The sequence below is a fragment of the Caenorhabditis remanei genome, chromosome V (assembly GCF_010183535.1).
Source record: "Caenorhabditis remanei strain PX506 chromosome V, whole genome shotgun sequence".
Taxonomy (NCBI): Eukaryota; Metazoa; Nematoda; class Chromadorea; order Rhabditida; family Rhabditidae; genus Caenorhabditis; species Caenorhabditis remanei.
Window position 1 is genome coordinate 393,480 of NC_071332.1, and position 22,003 is coordinate 415,482.

General features: G+C 38.5%; 5 protein-coding genes across 5 annotated transcripts; 3 read left to right on the forward strand and 2 right to left on the reverse strand.

Moving 5' to 3' along the window:
* Nucleotides 1-860: 860 nt before the first annotated feature.
* Nucleotides 861-5,103, forward strand: GCK72_016457 (uncharacterized protein; the record flags this gene model as incomplete). The annotated part of the gene is made up of 12 exons (XM_053731509.1): nucleotides 861-872; nucleotides 2,147-2,261; nucleotides 2,305-2,428; nucleotides 2,477-2,654; nucleotides 3,180-3,501; nucleotides 3,553-3,697; nucleotides 3,757-3,893; nucleotides 4,144-4,226; nucleotides 4,322-4,482; nucleotides 4,540-4,589; nucleotides 4,638-4,766; nucleotides 5,003-5,103. The coding sequence occupies 12 exons, from the start codon at nucleotides 861-863 to the stop codon at nucleotides 5,101-5,103; spliced, it is 1,557 nt and encodes a 518-aa protein (XP_053580422.1).
* A 93-nt stretch (nucleotides 5,104-5,196) lies between these two features.
* Nucleotides 5,197-7,674, reverse strand: GCK72_016458 (uncharacterized protein; the record flags this gene model as incomplete). The annotated part of the gene is made up of 7 exons (XM_053731510.1): nucleotides 5,197-5,373; nucleotides 5,863-6,011; nucleotides 6,064-6,273; nucleotides 6,323-6,436; nucleotides 6,487-6,594; nucleotides 7,251-7,566; nucleotides 7,612-7,674. 7 exons carry the CDS (start codon nucleotides 7,672-7,674, stop codon nucleotides 5,197-5,199), a joined length of 1,137 nt encoding a protein of 378 aa, XP_053580423.1.
* Nucleotides 7,675-9,725: 2,051 nt separating this feature from the next.
* Nucleotides 9,726-13,892, forward strand: GCK72_016459 (uncharacterized protein; the record flags this gene model as incomplete). Its single annotated transcript, XM_053731511.1, has 6 exons — nucleotides 9,726-9,836; nucleotides 12,550-12,658; nucleotides 13,056-13,291; nucleotides 13,367-13,444; nucleotides 13,502-13,806; nucleotides 13,856-13,892. The coding sequence occupies 6 exons, from the start codon at nucleotides 9,726-9,728 to the stop codon at nucleotides 13,890-13,892; spliced, it is 876 nt and encodes a 291-aa protein (XP_053580424.1).
* A 776-nt stretch (nucleotides 13,893-14,668) lies between these two features.
* GCK72_016460 (uncharacterized protein) lies at nucleotides 14,669-16,508 on the reverse strand (the record flags this gene model as incomplete). Its single annotated transcript, XM_053731512.1, has 7 exons — nucleotides 14,669-14,942; nucleotides 15,049-15,271; nucleotides 15,316-15,452; nucleotides 15,768-16,000; nucleotides 16,055-16,191; nucleotides 16,239-16,349; nucleotides 16,397-16,508. The coding sequence occupies 7 exons, from the start codon at nucleotides 16,506-16,508 to the stop codon at nucleotides 14,669-14,671; spliced, it is 1,227 nt and encodes a 408-aa protein (XP_053580425.1).
* Nucleotides 16,509-19,515: 3,007 nt separating this feature from the next.
* GCK72_016461 (uncharacterized protein) lies at nucleotides 19,516-21,872 on the forward strand (the record flags this gene model as incomplete). The annotated part of the gene is made up of 6 exons (XM_053731513.1): nucleotides 19,516-19,591; nucleotides 19,640-19,689; nucleotides 19,779-19,901; nucleotides 19,965-20,141; nucleotides 20,698-21,108; nucleotides 21,705-21,872. The coding sequence occupies 6 exons, from the start codon at nucleotides 19,516-19,518 to the stop codon at nucleotides 21,870-21,872; spliced, it is 1,005 nt and encodes a 334-aa protein (XP_053580426.1).
* Between the last annotated feature and the right edge of the window lie 131 nt (nucleotides 21,873-22,003).

A 22,003-nucleotide genomic window follows, 5' to 3' on the forward strand; every position in this document is an offset into this window, starting at 1 on the left:
GACCTACGCCATTATTTGACTCATCATTTTAAAAAATGGTTCAAAACACAAAAACCTAAGTTTCAAAAAAACTCGAAAATATCCCATCCTCTTGGGAAAAACAAAAAAGAAAGAAACCATGTTTTTTCTTGTTATGAAACCCTTGGATAAGCAATAAATTTCAAAAATCTTCGGCTTTCTTTTCTTTCTTGGCGAACTAAAAAATAAAAAATAAAATAATTGTAATGCTGCATATTCTTTCCCGAGATTCAAATAGAAATGTGAATAGGAAGTCCTTCAAAGAATGCGTGAGTTTTATGAATATCTTATAAATATCTTATGAATCGAATAGGTCAAATGTTTAAACTTTTAGTCGGTAATGGAAACGTAGCTAACGCGCTTTACTGAAACTTGAAATCTTGAAAGTTAGGAAGAGCGCGTTTGCTGAATCTAGCTTATCATTATTCGTCCTGTCGCAAATGCGCCCCACTGACGCAGATTTAAAAAATGATTTCGCTAGAGCGCGTTTCCTCTTGAACATCTGTTCTATGACTTTCAAAGTTTTTTTTTCTATTTTCACTTTCGAAAAAAAACTCGCGCGAAATTTGAAATCCAATCTATTCTCCTTTGCTCCAACTAATTTCCTGTTGTAAACGAGCAAAGATTTGGGTGTGTGTGTGCATGTTGAAAATCTCTATCAGGATTAGAGTCCTTTTGACAAAAGACTCCGCCCACTTAAGCTAACACAATCGAGTTTTGTTCGGGAGGAGAGAAGTGAAGAGACACTTTTATATTGAATCAGAATCCAAAAGAAGAAGAAGATTTTCTTCTCATTCTGACACCTTTTTCGACTCTATTCATTGCTATAGAAGGCCTATTCAATGAGACTAAAGGTAGAATTTTTCAAATGTGTCCAAATATTTTTTAGATGACGTCAGACGTCTTCTGAAGATGTTTTATTGGAAAAGATGAGAGAGAGAGAGAGCGGGAAATCAAATTTAGAAAGAATGGCCCTCGGGCCAAAATAACACCTTTTTCTCATTTTTCTCATGGATTTTCTTATTTTTAGGCACAAAACTTTTTTATTTTATTTTGGTTTTTTGGTTTTTGAGACGCTTTGAAACATGATACTAATGGATGTGAAAGAACGTTTATAGACGTTTTTTATACGAAAACCCGTCAAAAAACTCATAAAATGTGTAAAAATGACTGAAAAATGTAGATTTTATATGAGCCACTAGACTAATCTCCATCGGAAATAAGAAATGTGTCTAACCAGAAATTAAAATGAAGAAGTCTGTCTCGTGTTTTCTCTCACTCTCCTTGAAAAATATCAGATGACACCAGAGACTTAAGCGATTCTCACTCATTTCGAATTCACTAGAATTCATTGGTGGTGAGCTGGTTACCCTAACTGATATATTAGAAACATGTTTTCGAGTGTTTCGAAAGCCGCTAATAAACAGGTAACGGTTTAATAAACATGGGTGTTTAAAGTTATTTAGTATTCGCTCAAGAAAACACTCAAAAACCAAAAATCGTAATTTTTTTAAAATCATCAATTTCGGTTGCTCCCATACGGCGCCTGACCAGCTTCAAACTGAGTTTTATGAGTTGAAAAATATAGCGAAATGTATAATAGATCTCGGCGAGTTCTATGTTGTGACTTACCACAGGCCGAATGGCTTGCCATTAATATACCGCGGGCCGAGATAAAGAGTCAGAAAACGCGAAACTAGCCAAAAAGACATTTTAACCATGCCTGTGACACATTAACATACATATAGCCCGTAGTAGGTCACAGACATAGATCTCACTGAGATCTACATTTTGGTATATTTTTCAGCCCAACTCAGTTTGAAGCAAGTTCGCGTGCCGGACCGATTTAGCCCTGTTGTTAAGTATGTTTTCTCCAAACAGTCCTGTCGCGCCCAGCCACCCTTTCTGTTGCCCTTTTGGCTCGGGTAGCGCAACCAGTACCAAGTCTGACCAGTAGAAATGTATTCGGGGTTCGATTTTTTTATTTCCTCAGATTCTTCTCGAAAATCACGATTATTCGTGTTTCCTAGAAAGAACTTCAGGAAGAACTCAAAACACTCAAAAATCTGTTAGCTCTAACTGATACCATCTTAATCTTCTTCTTTATTTCTAACTTTTATATTTCCAGCGCCTTCAAGCCGAGGAGAACGCGGCGGCCCAAGCGGCCAACATGGAGAGAAAAGTTGCATTCAGACCGCCGCCAATCGGAGAATCAAGAAGCACGACCATCACACGTGATACTGGTAAATGAACTCGTGGGAATCCTCTCCAATTCTTATTTTCCAGGATCCAATGCAGATACATACATGAGACTCAACGTCGGTGGGAAATCGTATTATGTACGTGCCGAACTCTACACTGCTGAATGGACGAGAATGCACGAGTTGCTCGATTCGAGTCATGAGGAGAGGTACTTGATTTTGGTTTTTGATTTCTACTAGTACATTTTGTATTTTAGACTGAAAATGGTTGATGGATTTGACAATAAGACTGGAGAATACTATTTGGAAAGAAACACGAAACTAACTGATCATGTGATGGACTTTTTTGTGACCGGAAGCCTTCATAAGCCACAGAATATTTGTGTGGAGCGGTTCAAAGAGGAATTGGAGTACTGGAAAATTAAACCAGATCAGGTGAGAAAAATAAGACAAAAACAAAGGGAGTTATAAGATTTTGAAGCGTGGTATCTCGGCGAATTTTGGTCATAGAAAAAATCTGAAAAAAGATTCAAATTCTTCATGTCATCAGCTTTTAGTGATATAATTTTTACTCAGAAGCTTAATATTATCTGCTGCAACGAATCAGTGATAAAGTCATCATAAAGTTCGAATCGACGTAACTCGCCAAATATCGACTATAGAAAACACTTGAAAATAGATTCAGAATCCTCATGACGTTAGTTTTTCAGGGATACAAAGTTTGAACTCTCGAATATTAATAAGTAAGAAACCAATGACCCATTCAGACTTCATATAACCTTTAATTAATTTGAAGCCTTATCCGTGATTATGTTATGTTCAGCCTGCAAAAGTATTATAGTAGAGCACTTTTGAGAAAAACTACAAAATTCGTGCATCTGCAAGTTTGAGCCCCTCGGTCGCACTACCGTTTCCTGAGCACCTGAACAGCTGAATTTTAAAAATTTCCTTTATTTCCAGCTCTCCTCTTGTTGCCAAATACCAAGTGAGCATCATCACCACCCCAGTCGTAAATTATCTCATGGCACGTCATTCAACGAAGACGACTACGTGGCCGACTTCGACGGCGCCTGCTTCGCCGGAGCGCGTCTAACGATGTGGCGATTCCTCGAGGACCCTCAATCATCCCTATTCGCCGCCATATTTGCTCTTCTCTCTGTCTTCTTCGTTTTCGCCTCAGTCGTTGGACTTATTCTCGGCTCAATGCCCGAATTCCAGGCAGACTCGTCGAATGCGGCAGCTTATCATGTTATGCATGTCAGGAGTCGACCTAATGACTATGGTGAATAAGAAAGATGATATGAGATTATTATTTTTAGTTTTTTCTTTTCAGGGAACAAATTTGATAATAATGATGAAGTGGCCCCAAATGAGTTGCTCAAAGACTTTGTGTACAAACCTACGGATTCGCCGAACCTCCCATTGACTATTTTGGAATATATCTGTATTGGATGGTTTACTTTCGAATATTTAGTCAGGTAAGCTCTCTAGTCTGGCGCATCTTCGGCGCGCATTTCTTCTGCAATTTGATTTACAGATTCTTCATCTACCCCCGAAAACGACAGTTTGTGAAGAAAACTCTCAACATCATTGATCTCTCCACAATTCTTCCGTTTTATCTCGAAATTTGTCTTCCATTGTTTGGAGTAGAATCACGTCTGAAAGAGTTTACAGGTACGCTATTTTATCTGGAATTCAGGGAAAATTTGACGTCACGGATAAGAAAACAGAAAACCATTCCAGGTATAACATCCGGATGGCCTTTTTTAGGTAAGGAAACGAATTACACACATAAGTAAACGATTTTTGATAACAAGTCACTGTAAAGTACTAATTGATACTAACAACGTTGAAACACGCATGAATTTTAGAAGAAAAAAACTGAAAATTCAGTAAATTTTGAGCTTAATCAGTCTGTATTCAGGAGCAATGCTGGTGGTTCGGGTGCTTCGAGTTTTGAGGATGGCAAGGGTTTTCAAGTTGGCGAGATATAGTACAAGTCTTCAGGTGGGTCATTGAAAAAATTGTGTACTCCGCGTGGACAAGTTGAACTCAAATTTTTGATATAGCGTACTTCCTCACCTCCCCCTCACGTTTTTCAGACATTCGGCCACACCCTCCAATCGTCTATAACCGAGCTAAGCATGCTCAGTATGTTCCTGATCACAGGCATCGTCTTCTTCTCGACCATCATGTATTATTTGGAGAAAGACGAGCCGCACACCGATTTCTACAGTATCCCCGCCGGCTGCTGGTGGTGTGTGTAAGTGATAATTACCCTGTAAAGGATCTCTTCGATTCATATACCGATCAATTACAGGGTTACAATGGCTACAGTAGGCTATGGAGATGCGAAGCCAGTCACCACGTGTAGGACACTTTTTTAAATGGTTGTTTAAAAATTCCGCAATTTTACAGTGGGAAAACTCGTCGCAACTTCCACATCAATCTGCGGAATCATCGTGTTAGCATTCCCAATTTCGATGATTGTCGAAAAATTCGCCACGGCGCAGCAGAGAGCGATAGAGGACCAACAGATACAGCAAGGTAAGAGAATACGAGATCAAAAATTATCCGTGAGATTTTCAGACGAACCAGATGATATCATTCTGTGAAAGGTGAAAATTTGAAACTAATGTGGTAGAATTGTTCTAATAGCTCCGCCCCCTCAAAATTTTAATAGTTTTACCCTTAACGCTTATGTGTTTCCCTGTGTTTCGGAACCGATTTCACGGTTTCGAAATGTCCCAACTGATATTTTCACAATTGTATTAATTTTCCAGCTCAAATGTCGGCTGTGGCCAACAACGCGCTGCTCCGTCGATTCCCGACGCGAAGGAAAGTTCGAAGGAATACGACTGTCTCCGTGAACAATAACATCTAAATACAACAATAAATTATAATGCTATGTAAAAAGTTACGAGTTTCGAGTCAAACATAATAAATTCTTATTTTAATAATAATCCGAGTAATAACACTAGTTCTCTACTGCATCTGATGATTCTGTCGGTAATTTCGCGGTAAGATTGGTATGAGTGGTTCCTGAAATCTGAAATTCACAACCTGTCCTCCCCGTCTGATAAAGCTGGCTTACGGTGTCAGAGGGTTGAGTGCTATCCGTGGAGACGTTGGAGCTGCTTTTTGCCGTTTCCATCTGAAATTTGCAATGGGAATGAAACATTTACAGTACCGGTCAAAAGGTTGTAAACTTTGGCCGTTTTCAGTTGAAATTGTCCAACTTAGATTGTCACACCTATTAGGTTTTTAATGGATCATACCGATGAAAAGTAGAGCTCAATTTTTGTAGCTGACAACTTTTTTGTACGGACACTTTCTAGCAAGTTACGTATCGTCAAAGTAATTTTTCCCCCAAATCCACCAATTTCAGTGTAAAATAGTGTGATTTTTGACCTATCCTCTTAAAATAACCATAACTCTTTAGGAAGTGACTGTGCAAAAAAATTGTCAACTACAAGAATGAAGCTCTACCTTTGTTCTGTATGATTCCTTAAAAACCTACAAACTGTAACAATCAGAATCCCCATGTCACACTCTCAAAGTTGGACAATTTCAACTGAAAACGGCGAAGTTTACAACCTTTTGACCGGTTCTGTACCATGAAACAACAAAAAATATGACTTACACTCGACCGGGACGCGGATCCCTTTGAAATCGCTGTAGCCAAACCCTCATCTTCCTCCACCGGCGCCGGAGAAATCACATAATCCCTTTGCAAATTCCTTCTCACATTCCGAGCAATCCAATTCCTCTCCTCATTCCGTCTTTCGAAGTCTGCAAAAAGGTATACGGTAGCAGTGAGACTCCGCCCCCTTAGACGGCTCACCTTCCTCAACCAATCCGAACGACATCAGGGAACAACAACAAAGGATAAGACCGAGTACGAAGAAGGAGATTACGGTAAGGACGGCCACAAACGATGACCAGACCACTGGAGTCCGTGGGATTGTGGTGAAATACGAGTATTTTATTTCGAAATCCTGTCTTCTGGTAAAAACGTCAAGCTTCAGGTTGTTAACTTCGTCTTCCATCACTTCTGGAATATTTGAGATTTTCAGAAGATAATCATAAATTTCTAGAAATACCATAAAACCGAGTGTTCCAGTCCACCACAATCGAATAAAACCCTGCATGAATGAGTTTCTCCAAATCAGACCAGTGACAGAAGGCTATCCTTTTTTCAGTCGCGGATGAGGCCTCTGAAATATTTAACAGATTATTTAGTGAGGTTTTTAGCTAAAAATCAAACCTTGGACCAAGTTCCAAACCGGCAGAGGCACTTGTCTTGGCTGCCCACAATGCCTCAAGACATCCGGAGATTCGATGATTTTGACGTGCTTTTTGAAGAAATCGGATTCTGGAGAAATTTATAATTTTGGAAGAGAATCATCGGGACATTTTCAATATTTGCAATATCAATCAAAGGCCGAGATGAGAATGACACTATCTAATAAGTTCCAAATGTTATAAAACGAATTACGAGCTTTATTTTTGTAGTTGACAACTATTTTGTACCTACAATCCCTAGCAAGTTATAGACCGAAAAATGAATGACTCCAACAAACAGTTTAAATCTAGAGTGGCGGCTTTTTCCTACCGTATCTCTCCCGGAAAATCTTCCATAAAACAGTATCAACTACGAAAAATGGAGATTTCGACTTGAGATATAAAAATGTTCAAATTTCAGAAGAAGTATTCCCAAAGTTGAACATTTTCAACCGGAAGTGAGTGTGAAAGCATCGACATGACTTAAAAATGTTATGAAAATTTTGAATACTTTTTTTAATTTTGTCCAAAATCAAGATTAACGGAGACGCGACGTTTTAACGTTCAACGGGTTGTTTCCAGCCGGAAGTGCAAAAAGTGAAATTATAAGAAGATTATATAGTCCTAAATCTGAAGTTCTAAGAATTCCGAATGTATTTTCAGTTTTTCCCAAGTTAAAGTGGAAGACAGATCTACGGCAGTAGAAAGCCACCACTTCCTCAAAATTTCAGCTAACCAGCCACTTACTTTTTGGCATATTCTCAGTGATCTTTAGTACACAATCTTCCGTCGCATTTATTCCCTTTTCAAAGGTTATATTCTTGACTTGAAGTCCACTATCTCTTCCGTAACACTTTACAAAATTCTCCATAAGTTCAGGTAGACTCGATAATGTTTCTTCTTTTTCCATAAATTCATGACGTGTCCATGCATCGAGAATCGCCAATGAAAGATTTGTAAAGTTTTTCTCGACGATTTTCCACTTGAAATTTACGAACAGAACAACCACATCAGATAGGTTCGTGTCAGTTTTGTCGATTGCGTCGCATGGATTTAGGTCTTTCTGAAAATTCGGGAAGGAAATTTATAAAAACTTCGTACGACTTACTTTTACACTGGAAACAAGAGAGTTAAATGACACGATTAGAACGGGAAGCCACAAAAATCTCATGGTTACCGTAAAACTTTTTGTCGTGAGAAGAAAGAAATGGTCTCGTGAAAATCATTCGAATTTTGACATTTTCAATAAAAATTTCCATTTTAAAAGTTCACGTGAATAACACTACCGTATACCTTTTATAATCCTTTTCTCATTCTGGATTCAGCAGGTGCTCTTGGGCTCGGATAGTATGGCTTCCGCCTCCTACCGTAATCCATCTAGTATAAATAGCCAGCTCACGACTTGGATCTTCATTTCAGTTCCATCCGTTCTAGCAGCTATTCTATTCGATTCTTGATTTTCGCCACCGACTGCTTCGAATACCAAAATCATGGGTAATCTACAGTATGCCAGATTTTGTATGAGACGCATTCAGTGGCGGGAAGACAAGAAAGACCGCCCATGAGATGGGCGGTTGGATTCTTTTGATGTGATGAGGTGTGAATTCGTAATAATACAATCAGGTAAGATACTACTGTCGGTATGGTTCATAAGGAAACGAGCATCTGCGGAGAAAATTGGGCGATAATCGGTGGCATTACAGGTTTGTGATTTTTTTCAATTTTTGCGGGGCCAAGGCGGGAGGACTACTGACATTTTAGCTTGTTCGTAAGTTCTGGCTAATTTCGAAAGTAGTGAAAACTTGTGACCGGACACCGGAAGTCTCGAAACTTAGTCTACCGAAAAGTTGAAACCGTGAGGATTCTGAAAAAAAAATCAATTCAAAAAATGTTTTCACCTTCGACCATCTCCTCAAATTTCGATTAACATCCGATTTTATATAGGATTTTGGACCAATTTTGATGAATTTTTTAAAATTTTACTTTTGAATCCGGGCGATCCCTTTAGGCCGACCAGGGCCCGTTAGGCCGACCAGGGCCGGGCCGTGATTTCGCAAGTGTGTATGTTCCTGATCTTTTCAGTCTTTCCAGTTAGGTAGTTACCAAAACTATGTTGTTACAGATACACAATGCAAACAGTCATGCTGGACTACAAAGGTGTGGTCAGAACATTATGTGAGAGCCGCTTCATAATAGAAAACTTGTGTTTACCATTGAATAAATATGGTTTTTTGGATTTTTATGTAAATATTGTGAAAGGAATAAAAACTTGTTCTTATGATTTTAGGCTTACTAAGAAATTGTTTTTTTTTGTAAGTCTTTAAGGACACACTTTTTATTTATATTAGCAGAAACCTTTGAACAAGACTCGCATTCAATTTTTACGGGATATGGCTACTGTAACCCAATCTCACTAGGAAAAGTCATGGAGTTAGTTTGGAGTTATGGGGCATGACCGAAAGCTGAGAAAACGCTGACTCCAAATATATGTTCAACTTTTGCCATTCAAGATAAATGAGGTAAAATGTCTGAAAAATGACAAATTATTACCTTTTTAACACGCGAAACACTTTTTTGTTGCAATTTTCAAGTGTTAAAAAGGTAATAATTTGTCATTTTTAGATACTTTACCTTATTTTTCCTGGAATACCAAGCCTCGAGAGCAAAAACTGAATATATATTTGGAATTAGCGTTTTCTCAGCTTTCCAATGATATTAGACACGTCATATATCTCCAAACAGACTCCATGACCTTCCCTGGTCAGCATCCTCCCAGTATATCCTCGGTACAAACCGGGTATATCTAGAGGTTTCGTGCAAACAGCCATCTACTCTCTAATCAATAAAAGACAATTCGTTTTCTGGTTTCTTAATATCAGAATCCCAAAAAAAAACCGTCCAGTCATGCCATCCCAATATGTGTTTAGTTCTCGAAGAGTCTAGCCAAGTCCCAAGATTCTCGGCCAAACTTCATCATCGTTCGACCGTCAATTGACCTCACACCTATGTGCCAATGACTTCTCTTTTTATCATAACTGCAAATAAAATGATTGCCAAACTAAATATTTTGACCTCCCGAGCGAAATTTCTTTTGCTCACAGAAGTAAACATTGGAATATTTTATAACGTTTCTAGCTGTCTTTCCCATAATTTCTTATACAGTTTTTTTTCCTTTTTTGCAAATAAATACATACGCTACTGTTTGTCAGGAAAGCCTGCAAGATGGTCGTAAAAGTGAATAGCGGTGGCGGTCTGTACGGTGCGGATGGTTTCGAGTTGAAGACATTTGAAAACTATCAAGCGGAGATGAATCGACGCCCAGATTTTGAGCAGGTTCGTTATTTTTTTGTTATGTAGGGTGGCTCGCAGACCCCGTTTTCATTCTAAGAGACCTTGGTGTATTTTTCTGTGTTAGAGGTGCCGATCTATTAGAGCCTCCTTCTCACTCCCCTATTTGCTATCCGTGATTTATAAGTCAGATGATGGCGTAGGTCAAAACAAAACGAGTTACTCACTCACTCACGACACTAATTTATCTCCGTCCCTCTCACCTCACTTTCCTCGAAAATAGAAAAACATTTCATTGTTTTCCAATGGAATCGTGCCCTGTCTATCCGGAAAAGATTCCGTCGCCTATGGTACGAAGTGCGTCGGATGTGATACTGAACGCTGATCCATTTAATACGACGACGGTGGATTTGGTGGGTTTAATGAATCGGTGTTCAAGAATGTGTTTTTCAACCATCTTCCTGGAAAAAACGGGGCTACGGTCATTTAGGCTGAGAACCCAGAAGCTAATGGTACCATTGTTTCAGATGTGAATTCATCTTGTAGACCAAACCTAGATCTCCATTTTTGTAGTTGTCAACTTTTTGATATCTCCCATAGCTTTTGAGATATGCAGCTTCGAACACCAACTTCTAGAAGCAAGAGAAGAAAAGAGTGCAGAGAAGCTAGAGTGTCTATCTTCTCTGAATCTCTCTTCTTGGGACTCCCTGTGTGCCCTCAGAGTCAATGTCTTTCAAGAAAACTACCTAGAATCTTGTCGACTTAGATTTCAAATTTTCCAATTAATAAGATAGATTTATGTGTATACTCAACAATCTCAAAACCACTATTTCAAAAATAACCTCTTCCTGACTCAACCTTTGATGCATAATAAAACAGCCACATGATTCCGCTTATTCTGCTCCGTCGGACCCATAAAAAAGAACCACTAAACAAAAATTCAGGGAAGAGAGTGCCCTCCTCCTCATTTTTGACCACTCTGATGACCATAGCAACCCGTTTTTCATTGCTCGGTCCTGGTCAAATATATGTACATCCTCGTTTCCCTTTTTTCTGCTTTCTGCAAATCCATAATTAGACAAATCCTCTACTCGAGAAAATGATTTAGATTAAAAAAGGGAAGGTTCTGTTTTCCAAACGTCCTGGTAACTAATTAGGAGACAACCTAACCCAGTTTCATGCTGCCGAGAAACCACTTTTGATGCGTTTTGGAGGGGGAAAACTATGATGATTTCCGTTTTCATCTCACTTTTGTTGTCATTCGGGGAAGAGAGAGTGAAAGAGAGAGAATAGTGACAAAGTGTGTTTTTTCAAGAATCAAAATATAGTGAGTTTTGTTTTGGGATCCAGATCATGCTGGTTCTGAAGTTTTTTATCTATGATAAAGCGAGTTCAACTTTTTTGTAAGATGTTTGACAACCGTTAGTTACTGTAATTTTATAGAACATGTAGACCAGTCTGGAGACCGTGTCATCGTCTCGCCAATTTTTCCAAATGTTAGTTTTTGTGCCGATCGAATGTAGATCTTCACTTTTGTAGTTGACACCTTTTTGCTAGCTCTTCTAGTTTCGGAGATATGTATCTTGAAAGGTTTAGTTGCTTCACTTTTGAAAATGTCTATCAACTTCAAAGCCGTGTAACTCTGCCAGTTATTGTTTTATTGTTTTAAAATAAAAGGTTTTGTATAGAAAAAGTATAGAGCTACATTTTTGTAGTTGGCAGCTTTTTGATTGCTATCCACGTTCTCGAGATATGAGCTGTCAAAGATGCGCAACTGATAACGGGAGGGACCGCACCACCGAGAGACGCAGAGAAGTCAGACACTCTCGTTTCTCTGCGTTCTTTCTTCTTTTTTCAACACCACCCATATCTCAAAATCGTGAGCATCTATCAAAAAGTTGTCAATTACAAAAATGAAGATCTAGATTAATTTTAAACTAGTGAAACTGCAACTTCAAAATTCGCCAATTTTTTTTCACAAAAACTTCTTTTGTCCAGTTTTTTCCACATTTCTGAAAAAAATCCTGAGGTTTTCCGTGAAACATTGAAAAATAAAAAGTTTGTCCAGAATCTTCGGTCGCTATGAAATTTCAAAAACTTTGAATCTAGAGAAAAATAATCATAACCTGCGTGATCGAAACTGATTTTTCCAACAAAAAAAGTTTCAACACTGTCAGATTCTCTCATTTTCTCCCTCTCTCTCTCTTAATTCATTTCTAACTTCATACTTGGACACCCTTAAAAATGGCATCAACCGACCGGTATATAATGGTAGGAGGTGCCTCCCCATCGTCTTCGTCCACCCATTCCGTACGTTCCCATCGTTTATGATCTCTTCAGTTTTTTGAAAATAGGTGTAGACTCATACTTTTTCGTATTTTTTGGTGTATTATTCATAAGAAAGGGGGAAAATCTTTTCAAAGTTGTTTTCTCTCTCCACAAGGGAAAAAATTACCGGAAGCGGCGATTTCACGGTGAATTGGGCTAAAGGGGACCCATGAGCTTTGGGTTATTTTGAAAGAGTTGTTTTGAAATCGAAGAACTCCGCCTCCTGAACATTGGTTTAGAACATTGGGTAAAAATATTTAGACTGGTTACCCTTTCCAAATCCTGTCTCTCTCGAACCCTTTTCGATGTCAGTCAGTCAAAAAAGGTTTCCATCAAAAAAAAGTGCATATAATTGGAGGGTTTTTGTCATTCATTCTCCCTCCCCTGACATTGTGTGTTCCAAAACGTTTATATACATTTTATTTTCCAGAAAAGTAACTCGGACATTGGATCAAAAATGATCGAGGACGAGAAGGACTATACGATCTACTCGAAGTGTGCCGCCGAGTTTATTGCGGTGCTTCTTTTTGTTTATGTTGGTGAGTAAGGGTGATAATATGCTCTGTATCTGGTGAGTCGCTACGCAAAGAAAAAAGAAGCTATATCTATTTTCTACTAGGTTATTACATTTTCACAAAATGACAATTTTTCTAAAATATTCTTGAAACGTTGTGTACGTATGTTCCCCGGCGGCTCCTGAGGCTCCGAACTTTCGGGGTTCAACTTTTTTGGATATTTTTAGATTGATCTGATTTTAAAATAAGCCTAATCGCTCTATTTTGACAAAAAATCTAAGTTTTGCCCCTAACTTGTATTCATTTTTTACAAGACCGGTCGAGACCCTAATCAATATTATGAGCCAATCTGTCATTTATAGCTCGCGGCCGAAAAACTTTGCAAGAAAATCTATTATCTCTTTATAATCCTATTATCTAGGATCCATGCAAGCAGCTGGTGTCACCTTCGGCCACGACGGTGTCATCCACGCCGCATTCGCCCATGGAGTCGCCATCTTCGTCCTCGCCGCCACATTCGGAGGTGTCAGTGGAGCCCATATCAACCCAGCGGTCACATTCGGAATCGCCCTGGTCGGTCGTATCAACCCAATCCACGCCGTCTGCTACATCGTCTCTCAACTTCTCGGAAGTGTTTTCGGCGCACTTCTTGTTAGGGTAAGTACGCGCGAACTTTGGTTCCAATTTTTTGGTCATGAGGGAAGGAGAGACCCTTAAAAGTTCTAATTTCAGATTTCTCTCCAATACAAAGTGTACTACGCAATCGGCGCCGGCGCCACCCTGTGTGGAAAAGGAGTCGGGTGGCAGGAGGTGAGAAACAACGAAAACAAATTTGTTCTGGAAATAGACACAACCTGTTTCTTATAGGGACTAACCGCTGAAATCGTCACCACCTACATTCTGGTCCAAACCGTTCTTCTGTGCGCCGTGGACACTGACAAGAATCGATTGGCTCCCTTGGCTATCGGATTTTCTCTAATCATTGAAATTCTCGCAGCTGGTGCTATCTCAGGAGCGTCCATGAACCCGGCCCGATCCTTCGGACCTAACATAATGGGACAGATTTTCTTGAAGCCAGAGAACCTTGACTCCCTATACATGTTCTGGAACTATCACTGGATCTACTATATTGGACCGGTCATCGGTGCGTTCATTGCTGCTGGAGTGTATAGGTGAGAGTGGTGGTTTGGAAAGTCAAGTGTCTTGAGAATTTGATTTCAGATTGTTCTTCGCTCGTGACTATCGTGTCCTTGCTTGAGGAAAGTTTTCGTCTACTCGATAATAAAAATGTTACCCAGTGCATTCATTGTATATTCAAGAAGAAGGGAAATGAGCTCTAATGAAAAAACTAAATATTGTCATCAGAGCGCATTTTCCTTATTGTTAGTTATGCTGCTTTGATAGAGCGCTTTGGCTAAAAAATTTTGATCGTTATCTAGAGCGCACTTACCTAATTTTCATTTACTCTCATAATAACTTGCCGTCCTAATAATAAATCAATAATTATATATTTTCATTTTTTTTCTTTCCATCCACTCCAACCAAAAAACGTAAAAATGGAACAATAATATAGCTGAACACTCTTAGAATACTAAAAAAGAAAAAGGAAGATGTCAATCATGAAGAAAGTGAAAAAGAGACATTTGAAGAGAGAAAGGGGTCTAGAGAGAGGAGATGACCGCTGAACTCTGTCCCGAATGTAGCATGTTTTAGGAGACGTTTTTGGGGGCAGACGGAAACGGTGTGGTTTACAGAGGAAGCGCAGGATTTACGGGTGTCTTTAGAATGAGTAAATGCGCCTTAACTATAATTCCATAGAGGTAGTGATACCGAGGCATCCTTAGCGTTATCATTAGAGCGCGCTTCCCAGCTGACTGGTTCCTTGGAGCACGTTTTCTACGAAATTATGCACTGCCAATCAACTTTTTACACCCAATCAATTTGTTGCTTTAGATTGATTTTTTGGCTTTCTGATCAGGCAAGGTCAATGAGATCAATTCATTCTTACAGCAAAGGATAATTACGAACAAACTTTCAATTCATTTTCAGTTTTCTGATCAAGATCGTTCTCAAGATCAATCGAACCACAAAAACTAACAAAGCAACAAAACCTACTAGAATAGCAAACAAGAACAGAATAATATCAATCATAAAAAATGAGACAAATGACATTTTCCGATGATAGGGGTCCAGTGAGGGAATTTCTCCAAATCTCGCACCATACTCTGCGTACTTTACGAGGAGATCATGAGGAGAGAATGGCTGACTCTCGAGTTGATGGGAGAGAGTTTTGGCGTTGATTTGGTAACTGGAAATTGTCAATTTAGGTTAAAAATAGGATCAGAACGTGTTTTTAATTTCTGTCAAAACATGGGATCAGGATCAGGATCCCCAAAATTTCAGATTCGACTTACCTCTCATCATTCAAAATAGCATCCACCGATTTCTTCAGCTTCTCAAAATCTCCCAAGTCCCTACGAACTAATGTAATCGACCCGTTATGCCTTGCCAACATCATTGCATTTCTAAACTGATCCGCGAATATTGGAATGAGAATTGCAGGTTTGCCCAAGTAACTCAACTCATTCACACTCCCTAAACCGGCATGAGTTATGAATGCAGTTAGTCGGGAGTCGGCTGAAAATGAAATGAAAGTGATATTAGACAATATGAGTTAGTACCTAGAAGAGCTGTTTGTGGGACCCATTTGGAGAAATGAAGATTTGGAAGGTTCTTGGCGAATTTGATGTCTTTCGTCTCATATTTCCAGATGAAGGTGACGTCAGGGAGGGATTTGATGACACGGACGATAGTATATCTGTAATCGACAAACAGATCCATTTAGCAAAAATTGTTGAGCGTGTACAAAAGCGGAAGGCGGAAGAAGATTTATTTTTTAGAAAACGATTTCGAATTTGTTGTAAAACGCACTAAAATTGCTTAGATTTGTGTTAAATTTCGTTGTTTGGAAAAACTGATAGCTTTGCCGCAAAAAAACCTGAAAAACAACTGTAAATTCGAGTAGGCGAACAAATTTTTCAAGTTGATATTCTCCAGGCGGAAGGCGAAAAAAATCTTAAATTGGCGGAAGGCGGAGGCGGAATCCCGCTCAACCCTGTATTGTAATACTCACTTATACTCATCGGGCATCTCACTCGACCTCAATATCGACCCAAAAGAAATCAACACACTTTTCTCTCTCTTCTTCAATATCTCATCAAATTCCTTCGACAATTTCTCCTCTCTCATTTGGGTAACATTCACAGAGATCCCACCGATCGCAATGGTTTTTGATAGAGTTGGACGGGGGAAGTCTAAGAATGGGTTGGAGTTGACAAACACAAATGGAGCTCTCGATTTGATTTCCTGCATTTTTATAATTATATTTAAAAAATTGAATTCAAAAATTCAAGTAGACACCTCTATATCCAAGACTTGATGCGGATACTTATAGGATCTCATAGCCGGTGGTGCCAACAGAAATCCAGATAGATCACCGATTGTATTCAGAAGACGTTCTTGGAATGTCATTTGATCTCCGAATGGTGATACGGTAGCTAGAAAAACCAAAAAATTTAGAAGTTAAGTTTACTCTAGGTCTCACTCGGTACAAAACTTGGCGATGCTGGCTCTCCGATAGATTTACTCAACTCAGTCATGTGAGTCATTGACCACGATGGGAATATTGCCTTGATACCGAGGTAGTCATGGATTGCTGGAAACTGACTGAAATTTACCCGGTTTTCTCAAAGAAACATTTACGATGAGCACAAAAAGCCAATGCCTCGAAAATCATCGCATCGAATTTCCGATCTTTCAGCTTATCCAGTACACTCAAGTCTTTTCTCAAGTTGTCACTGAATTGTTCAAACATTTTATTGAATCTCTGAACGGCTGGAACGAATGAAAATATTCCAAAATCTGCTTTCCAGAACATTGAATAATCAGCTTCCTCCCCAATTTTCTCCAGTTCTTCGTCAGGTTGAATATACACAACATCCGTCGTGTGCTCCACATATTTGATATTTTCATATTCTCTTACTATAACTGGGACTAGAAATGTGACATTATGACCGGCTAATGTTAGAGTATCAGCGATTTTCGCTAGGAATTTGTGGTGACTGTGAGCGAATAGTGGACAGAATACTAGGTAATTATAAGAAAGTATAGGCTGGGAAGTTAGTAAAACTAGAAATAGAGTAGGGAATAGACATCTCATTTCCAGGTGAATTTTCTGTAGGTATCATTGACTTTTATACAGTTTGTGACTACATTTTTTGATCTTTACATGCCTAATCGGGTATTTTGATCAGTGAAAAATGATGATAATAGATGATTCGATAACCACTACGAACGAGTCAGTCTGTAGTGAAAATGTGGTTATATGATAAAAAATGTAGTTAGTATTTATGTTTGAACCCAGCGGAAATTATTTGAGAGAGAACTTGCATTTAAACTTTTGAGAATCTCTGTTTTTTTTTCAAAATTATTATAAATAACTTAATTGGGGATTCTTTATGTATAAAATTGTCATATCTGCTGGAAATTAGACAAAATAGGTGAGTGGGGTGTTTCCGTTCGATTTACGAATTTGTAATTGCTGATTCCAAACTCCTTTATCTCAAAGATGAGTTGCATTTTCGATTTCAGAACATCTCTGATTTCATTTCCGAATTTCAGACTCTGCGCTGCAAATTACAGATTCTATATTCCAGATTGCCTCTCTCCACATGAATTTTTCGATTATTCTCGTTTAAATTTTACTATTTAAAGTAACATTCAGATGTTAAAGACGCATCTATTTTGCTCAAAATGGTCCCGAAGCGGAAAATCATACCCACAAAGCTCAGAAACATGATATTGATATTTTCCAACTACAAAACTATTACGCGATGTTCCGAATAAATTTGATGCGCTTTCAATACCCCGGCACGAGTTCGCGATCGGATAATAGCAAAAGTTGTTGGCTACCCTGATACAAATCGGTCATCTGGAGTGAAGACGTCGAAAAGAATAATAACTGTCTGTGAAATTGAGTGGCATCAGAAAAAGGGTACACGTTTAGAAAATAAAATTTTTATTCACTAAATAAAATAGGCCAAAAGTTTTCAAAAAATGTTCGAAAAGTGCTCGATTACTATTCGCTCATAAATCTAATCACCGGATCATTCAGTATCACCGCGTGGATGTAATCATCGCGAATAGCAGAACTTACTCCTAAACGCATGGAACAGTAGGCAAGCCACTGATCCGGAGTCGTTCCTATGGACACGCGTGCGTAGACCTCTCGTAAGAGGATCTCCGACTTTACGAACTCAGTTCGCAGGATCTTTTGTGCGCGTAGAACTGACTCCTAAAAGCATGGACCAGTAGACAAGCCACTGATCCGGAGTCGTTCCTATGGACACGCGTGCGTAGACCTCTCGTAAGAGGATCTCCGACTTTGCGAACTCAGTTCGCGGATCTTTTGTGCGCGTAGAACTAACTCCTAAACGCATGGAACAGTAGACAAGCCACTGATCCGGAGTCGTTCCTATGGACACGCGTGCGTAGACCTCTCGTAAGAGGATCTCCGACTTTGCGAACTCAGTTCGCGGATCTTTTGTGCGCGTAGAACTAACTCCTAAACGCATGGACCAGTAGACAAGCCACTGATCCGGAGTCGTTCCTATGGACACGCGTGCGTAGACCTCTCGTAAGAGGATCTCCGACTTTGCGAACTCAGTTCGCGGATCTTTTGTGCGCGTAGAACTGACTCATAAACGCATGGACCAGTAGACAAGCCACTGATCCGGAGTCGTTCCTATGGACACGCGTGCGTAGACCTCTCGTAAGAGGATCTCCGACTTGAAAAAAGCTAGAGTGCTTGTTGGATACACTCATCATGGCTTTTTCCTCCAAGTTTTCGAGAACAATTGGCGTCGGTTCTGAAAAATGTGAATGTTGTAAGAGATTTTGGGAAGAAACAAGAAAAATAATAAGAAATTACGCGGAAAAAAAGCGAGAACGGATATCAGCGGAAAAAAGCATTTCATAGAAAACAAAGAAACTTTTGGATAAGTAGGAAATTAGAGTTTGGCAGAAAATTAAAGCATAATACATCAATACAGCAAGCAAGAATAGAATTTTAATAAAAACTAAAAACTTTGCAACTGGGAAAATGAGTTGAACAACCGCTACTTGGAAGGAAATTTGAAGATTCGCGACAAAATGTGAAAATGGAAGAAAACTTGAAAGGAACTGCTTTAGATAACCGTTATTAGGTTCCTTAAGTCCAGGTTTGATTGGACAATTTCTTAGTCAGTTTTTACTATCAAAATTGATCGACACTTCTGACAATGAGCACGAGAATCATTAACAGCAACGGAGAAACAGCGAAAAGTAATAATCAATAATTTCAAGACCTTCAACTAAACTTGAGAAACCCTGAATTAAAAACGGTCGACGAAACGCAAAAAAAGAACAATCTTGATTAGAAAACTCAAAAAATGTCAAAATTTCGAAAATCCGCATTTTTAAGTGATCGGCATCTTAGAAAACGAGCATTATGATAATGCAACAGAGTAGCAGCGGGCAATAATTAAATTTTTTTCGATAATTCTCTGCTGATTAAAAATCAGCAAAAAACTATGTAAAAACGGACGACAAAACGCTAAAAATGAGAAAATCTCGATCGGAAGGAGCGAAATTTATTAAAATTAGTGCTCAAACTTGAGCTATTTCCAGTAAATTTCAGCAAAAACTCTCAAAAAAAAATTAATTTTGAAATGGCGCATTTTTGTCATCGCGCCCCACAATTGTCGTCAAATATGAGACATTGTACGTGAATGTACGCAATTTGACGACATCTAAAATTTATTCATTTTTCCACTTTTCTCCCTATGAATTCCACCGATTTCACAGCAGATTTAGACGGAAAAAAGTGTGTAAAATGTGAAAACAATGCCAAATTTACAGGTGAGACTATTGGTATACTGAAAAATTCAAGAAAAACTCTATTTCCAGGCGTTGACCCGAAAAAAGCGTGGTATTGTCAAGAGTGCTTCATACAAATGGTTAGAAATAAGTTCAGATCAGCGTTGAGTAAGAAGAAGATTTATAAGGTTAGAAATCAATGAAATTCTAGAAAAAAAATTCTATTTAGGACGCCGATGCTCGTGAAACTCTGATAGTTTACGATGGATCAGCGTCTGGAGCGTTTCTTCTGAATCAAATTGACGACGCATTGAAACAAATCACCTATAAAAGACTGATGGTGCAGCCAACAGTGAGTTTAGCGGGTTTTTCATAAAAAAATTCCGCTTTTTCACAAAAATACGAATTTTTGCAGGTTCTCGTGTTGGTTTCCGTCACAGAAGAGACAGAAATTCAAAGAGTCGTCGAACGTGTCGAGGAGCTTAAGAAAGAGTTATTGGAAAATGTCAGATGGTTTATCGCACATGTCGCTTGTTCCATGTATACAGATTCAGTAGATTTGGATGATGTGAGGTGTAATGGCACTGAAAAAGTGAGGATTGCGAGTATTTTTCGTTGAGAATATGTCAAAAACCAATTTTTTCACTTGAAATCGTTAAAATTTGCTATTTTTCGCTAAAAATAGTCGAGAAGCTGCTATTTTCCATCAAAGTAAAACTGAAAACCATTATTTTCGACTTAAAATCATAAAACTTTGCCAATTTTTGCCAAAAATAGTCGGCAAGCTGCTATTTTTCATTAAAAATACATTCGAAACCACTATTTTGGATTTAAAATCGCAAAAAAGTGAGGATTTTGAGTATTTTTGATTAAAATAGTATAATCGGGGTTTTTTGTTGAGAATAGGCCAAAAAACCAGTTTTTCTACTTGAAATCGCTAAAAATTGTCATTTTTCGCTAAAAATGGTCGAGAAGCTGCTATGTTTCCATTACTTTCAACTAAAAATTGCAAAATTAAGCTATTTTCCGCTTAAAAATGGTCAAAAATCTGCTATTTTCCATTAAAAATAAATTGAAAATCATTTTTTGGACTTAAAATCGCTAAAATTCCCCAATTTTTGCAAAATTCGATAAAAAATCCACTTCAGATTCCCGAGTACACGGATCTCCTCTCCTCATGCTCTGTGCCAACGTATCGAAAGGAATTAGAACGGATTTTGAGAGAGAAATGTCTTCAAAACATCTCAAAATCTCTGAAAATCTCAAAATGTATGGTACCGGACGACGCCGACGATCTGGGAAGATTGGCACTGGATCAGTTGTGTCTTGGCAGAGGCGGATCGCTTTCCCCACTGGTGACAGTCACTGATAAACGATCGGATTTTCTGTTGATTCGACCGATTTGTGACTTATCGAAAAGAGAAATTTCGATTTATAACTATTTGTGTGCAATCGATAAGCAATATATCCAGTTTCATAATCACTCAAATACTCTAGATCGATCGGTTCAGGCGCTCACAGATGCATTTATTCGGACTTTGGAGGATGAGAAATTTTATGTAAGCGGAGAAGAAAAATCAATAATTTTCAGTCTTGTCACAGGCCGGGCCGGGCCGAAATCGAAAATACTCTCGGCCCATGAAAAATCAAAAGTTTTACTGAAAATACCCAATTTTCCTTGGGAAAAGAGCTTTCTGGACTTTTAAGACCAAAAAAATCAGGCTTTTTCGTCTGAAAAGTCATAAATTTCTATAAAATCACACTTTTCCAAGTAAAAATATGCAATTTAACAGATTTTTCCACCGAAATTTTCAATTTTTCGCTCATATTTTTCAAGTTTTTACTGGGAATCCCTTTACATTTCAATATTCATCAGACTTGTCGCTGGCCGGCCCAAAATGAAAGTTATCTTCGGCCTGGGTTTGAACCAAAATTTGAATTTTTTTATTTTAAAGTAGTTTTCCACTAAAAGTTATACAATTCAATCAAAAACTGAATATGTATGATAATTCAAGCACTTTTACTCTGAAATTTTCGAAAAATCCCAAAAATTGTTGTTTAAAATGAGTAAAGTGAGTAAGTATGGAAGGTAGTTTGGCCGGGCCCGATTTTTGAAAATTTCTATTGCTTTGATCCGAAATTTCTTCGTTTTCAGTCCACAATCAACACTGTCTTAAGTACCGCCTCCAAAATTCACAACACGAACGGAAAAGACGGTTCGAGATGCGTGCTGTGCCACGTGGAGGTTGCTGATTGCTCGTTGTGCTCCACTTGTTCAGCCATCAGAGATTCTTGCAGTGATCTTCTCTCCCGGTTTCTGTAATGTTCCCCGTTGTTAAAGCTCACCTGTTTCTTGTTGACTAAAAATTGTTGAAAATTGATAAAACTTTACTTTTCAGATTCAAATGCAATAAATTATGAATAGGAGGGAAAGAGAAATAATACAAGCCTTGT